General features: G+C 36.1%; 1 protein-coding gene across 2 annotated transcripts in view; it reads left to right on the top strand.

The window, feature by feature from the left end:
* LOC101343692 (melanoma inhibitory activity protein 2) overlaps positions 1-3,520 on the top strand; it is a 33,503-nt gene extending 29,983 nt beyond the window's left edge. For both annotated transcript variants that reach the window (XM_004376544.3, XM_023731452.1), the window contains exon 5: positions 2,030-3,520. In XM_004376544.3, the coding sequence (XP_004376601.2) occupies positions 2,030-3,292 (1,263 nt within the window). In that variant the 3' untranslated portion in view covers positions 3,293-3,520. The remainder of the gene's footprint in view (positions 1-2,029) is intronic.
* Positions 3,521-5,461: the final 1,941 nt, after the last annotated feature.

The following is a 5,461-nucleotide window of genomic DNA, read 5'->3' as shown; positions in this document are numbered from 1 at the left end:
GTCACTTTAAGGACTAAGGTATGCCTGACCCAAGCCAAGGTGTTTTCAATCACCTCATATGCATGCGAAAGCTGGATGTGAGTAAGAAAGACTGAAGAAGGATGCCTTTGAGTTATGGCGTCGGTGAAGTTTGTTGAATATACCAGGGACTGCCAAAAGAACAAACAACTCTGTCTTGGAAGAAGTACAGCCAGAATGTTCCTTAGAAGCGAGGATGGTGAGACTTCATCTGACATACTTTGAACATGTTATCAGGACATCAAGCTTGGTAAAGTAGAGGGTCAGCGAAAAAGAGGAAGACCCTCAACGAGATGAATTGACACGGTGGCTTCAACAATGGCCTTAAGCATGCCGGACTGGACAGTGTTTCATTCTGTTGTACATCAGGTCGCTGTGAGTCAAAACCAACTAGATGGCACCTAACAACAACAACAACACAGCAGTTACACAATTTATAATTATTTTTTTCTATTTACTGTAGACTCCTAGCACAGTGCCAGTCACATAGTAAGCGTTCAGAAGTCCCAAAACCTTAGTTTGGGTTTTTCTGGGAAACAGATTCTGACACCGCTCTTTGCATACAAAGTTTACTGGGCGGTACTCTCAGGAATAGCACCTGCGAGGAAACAAACAAAAAAGTAGGATTGGACAGACAGAGATGTTGAACTGTGATGCAGTTGCAAGAAAAGCCTCAGTCAGTCTTACAAGGGGCCCTGAAGCTGGGATGGCCCTTCAGAGTTGTCTGAAATTGAGGCAAGAGGATTGGGCCTTTATATCCCTGCCTTACTGGCTGCATCTGAGGAGGTGTAATCTTGGGCTAGATAGACAAGGCTAGTGTTTACTAGAGACAGCTACTATTCTAAGTACTTGACTCATTTAATCCTCACAACACCCCTATGAGATAGGTATGATTATCTCCAGTTCACAGATGAGGAAACTAAGGCATAGAGAAGTCACATGATTCACCCAAGGCCACAGAGCTAGTAGATGGCAAGGTCGAGATTTGAGCCCAGGGATTTGGTTCTAGAGTCTGTTTGTAATCACCTACTATATTGCAGTGTGGAAAATATATTGTAAAATTGCAATTCTGAAGTTAATAAAAAAAAACCTGATCTTTATTCTCATTTCATAATGGTGATATCCAAAGTGCAGTACACACCGTTCCTAACCTTCAGCTTTTTAAGAAAAATATCCTCACCACTTTTCTTCCTGATGATTTGGTTGTTTAGTGAGATGAGCAAGTGGATCCCTACCTCCCTTGCCTATATGCAAAACCTCAATAAAAGGAGTCTAAGTATTTTAGTGCAAATTCTAATCAGGCCTTCATGCCACAAGAGTAGGGTTGGATTATCCAATAAGCAAGGTAAACACAGGCTTACTTGTCAGGGATTGTAAACTTGAAGAGGATTTGATTCTGTAGGAAGGTGCTGTGGGGTTGGGAGAGAGACAGATGCCAGCCACTCCTAGAAACAATCTTTGATGTGGTAAAAAAAAAAAAAAAAATGTGGAATTGTTCACTACAGATTAGTAAATAGGCACAAGTAAACCTGTGCTTACCTTGCCTATTGGATAATCTGCCCCTACACAAGAGTGTCTGATCTGTCTGGCTGTGAAGGCATTTATCTGTATGATTACATGGTCTGAAATTCCCCTCCCTCAAATCCCCACATGAATGTATGTGTCCACTCGGTACACACTTAGGAGGTGCAAGGTTTTATGGGCATGTATGCATTTTCATCAGAGTTTATTTGCAGAATATACTCAAAGCATTGTCTCTGCTTCTCAAATTCTTCAACTATCTGATAACAAAGAAACCATAATGTAAAAAGATTTTCATTTAGGTTTATATCATTAAGCCTTAGAAATCAGTTGCGATAAAGGTGAGATTGGAAGGTGAGATTTTAGTTTTCACTCTGCTGCTGAGCTAGTTGTGTGGTCTTGAGAAAATCACAATCATCCATTTTAAATGATTTAGGGAGAAACAAGAAGTTTTAGTACATTTATGTCAATCATGTTTCTTTTCTTTTAGGAATCTGACTTTCTTTGTCTTCTTGGAGTAAGCTATATATTTGAAACTGAAGATACTGAGTTAAACAGTGATAATGATGAAACTATATATCCATATGAAGAAGATAAAGACCAAAACTCTAGTGTGTATGAAAGTGATTTTCAGATAGAATCTGGATTTTATTCAACTTCTGAAAGCACTTTGTTAGAAGACCAATTTCTAGCAGTAGAGGCTTCAGATGATATCAGAAGTACAATTGAATCAAAAGACTGGGAAGAAGTAGAAGCTGGAAGTGTGGAAAAGGATATTGTCAAAGAAGAAGCCCAAGATCAAATTCCAGAAGTAGATGATGTCCCACCATCCTCAGCTGTGCCTGAAGTGAGGGGGTGGTTTGGACTGAGAAGGGAACAAGCCGAAGGGAAGGCTTTTGAATCAGTTGTTGAACCTCTGCAAGAAAGCTCATTTCGAAGTAGAAAATTAGCAGTGGTAGATGAGAATGACGTAGAGGAATTAAATAATGATGAGCCTCAAATAGAACATAAACAAGAACCTGAATCAGAATTTGATTCAGTGCCAAAGAAACATTCTGAACTAGCGTCTGAGTCTGGGCACATTCTCAAATCTCAAGCCACTGGTTGGTTTGGTGGTGGATTTATAAGTTTCTTCGGTTTTGGAGGTGAGGATACAGGACTTGAATTATTGTCCACAGAAAGCAATCAACCACTACAAGATGTTCCCAATCCCATATCATCTGATGAAGAACCTATAGTTCCATGTACAGAAAAGTTAGTAGAAAAAGAAGACCCAATTATTAATGATAGCTCAGTTCTCAAGTCAAGTTGGTTTGATTTTGGTTTTGGTATACTAGGCTTTGCATATGTCGATGAAGATAAAATTATATCAGATGACAGAAAAAATGAAGAAGGAGGTGGAGGCAATAAATATGAGCATCCTCCAGCAAGTGAATTTGGCACTCATAAGGAACAAGAAACAGAAATAATAAAAATTATGGAAACCAAAGATCAAATAGACAAGAAAAGAGTCTTAGAGAAAACAGATGATTCTGATACCTTAACATATTTTAAAAAATTCTTATATAGTGTTGACAATCCTTGGAACTTCCAGAACATTCCAAAGGAAACAGAATTGTCATTTCCCAAACAGATATTGGATGAAGATACTATAATTGAAAATGATGAAACAGAACAATTTTCAGTTGAAAATTATCCCACAGATAATGTGAAAGTGATGATGTCTAAAAGCAGATACAGTCAGTCAGGTTAGTATGAAAATATCTATTGTGTAGTTTATTTTTTTTAACACTATTTACTTGTAAAAGTACAAATCTGATGAAAGAGGTGAGGAATCCATGTTTCTCAAAATACTTAAAAATCAACAACAACCTTTTCAACCAGCCTTTTTATCAATTTCTGTTTTACTCTAGGACTTAGATTTTAATATAATAAAATAAAATCCTAAGGGGAAAAGAAAGATTAGAAATTTGTTGATGTTCCAAGAAGATGGTAGGGAATTTTAAAATAATTTTTATTTTTATCTAAGTATTATATGTAAATATGCTAAAAAGTTAAATTGCCCTTAGGCTTTTTTTTTTTTTTTTTACAAAAGCAATTTCTGTCCACTCTGTTAATCTTTACTCCCACCTGTGTCTCAGAGACAATAATATTCTTTTTCTTTCTTTCTTTCTTGTTTAGTTTCCTCTTAGTATTTGTCTCTAGTTTTCTAAACAAATTCTGTCCTGCTTTGATTCATCTATTTTAGGTGGTGTCTACTGACTTCCTAGTCTGGTAATGAGTATTTTTAGCTCACTTATACCTTTCTAAAATAACTATTAAGCTAAGGGAAACCATAGTAATTCAAATAGTCTTGATTTCTAAATGATATTTAGGTGTGTAGCTTTTTTTTTTTTTTCCCTGGAGAACAATTATGACAACAAGGGCTTTCTTTATGTGTACAAGATAATAAGGAAACTCAAGCAGAAATCAAGTAAAAAGTTTTCAGCTTTTTCCCTCAAGTCTCTCAATTCTGGAGTTCAACAGAGAGCAACAGAAGAGAGCAGAGTATCAGAGGATACTTCTAGATCTAGATGTCCAGGTATCTAGCAACTCCTATGATTAAAAACACATGGATTGTATTTTAAGTAAAGAGTTATATGATATGACTTTCCCACATCTCCATTCTGATGTCTCTATGATGGGCAGGTTAGACACTCAGCAAACATTGGATGATAATACAGAGCAGTTGAACCCTGAAATGATAGGAAAATCTTTCACAGGAAGAGGCCAGTAATGTTGACAACTCAGAAGGAAATACATTTCCATTCTAACCAGTTGATTTCCCTGAACTTCCAGAAGAACCATATGTCATTCCATAATATTACCCAAAATATGAGCTCTAATTGCTCAACATCCTCAACCGCACACAGATACTTAGATTCTGTTTTCCAAATGAGAAAGGTGTAGGTGTGATGTATTTCATGACTAAGGAAATATTAAAGATCTAGATTGTCAAACCCACTGCCGTCGAGTTGATTCCAACTCATAGCGATCCTAGAGGACGGAGTAGAACTACCCTATGGGGTTTCCAAGGAGCAGCTGGTGGATTCGAAGTGCCAACTTTTTGGTTGCCAGCTGAGCTCTTAACCACTGTGCCACCAGGGCTCCCAGATTGTCAAAGGCTCATTAAAAAGGAAATTCTATTGTTTTAAATTTGTTATACCTAAAGGAAATACTTGTGAAAAAGTAAATCAGAGTAATTGGAAAGAAGAGAGACTAAAAACAAAACAAAGTCAGGTCCAGAAATAAAGAAGATTCAAAAGATTGATATGTAGAAATATTTTAGAGTATATTTATAGAAACTCCAGGGTATCCTAAAAATTACTTGGGTAAATTTTACTTAACATTTCATGTAGTGATTCTGGGAGAATTTCTAAATACAAAAAACTTGGTGAATAGTCAAATGAGAATAAGGTGTTTTTATGCAATTATGACTAGTTTTGAGGGACTTTTATGAAAACATTCTGAAATCACTTTAAGTTCTAGAAATAAAGACGTGGATTATTCAAGAAATTACAATGGTAATTAAATGAAAATCAAACCTGGAGTCATGCAGAAATTTGGTTTTTTAAAAAAGAATCTTAAAAGAGGGAATCAGATAAGGCTGTAGGCCCTATTTTCTGGGTGTTGGAAAAATAGCTAGAACAATCAAACTTTTCAGATAATTTCAACAATTTTTTGAGGGAATAACAAATAAAAAAACATGCCTTAATTAGAAAAAGTGAATAAGAACAATGAATCATACATCTTGAGACAATGTGAAAGGCTGAGACTTGAGACAACCATATTCACAGAAAAAACTAATATGCTGATATAGGAATTTACAATACAGATAAATCAGGGAGCAGTTATTTATATTACAATATTAATACCTATTTTA

Source organism: Trichechus manatus, unplaced genomic scaffold, assembly GCF_000243295.1.
Source record: "Trichechus manatus latirostris isolate Lorelei unplaced genomic scaffold, TriManLat1.0 scaffold00043, whole genome shotgun sequence".
NCBI classification, from domain to species: Eukaryota; Metazoa; Chordata; class Mammalia; order Sirenia; family Trichechidae; genus Trichechus; species Trichechus manatus.
This window is presented reverse-complemented; position numbering and strand designations above follow the sequence as displayed.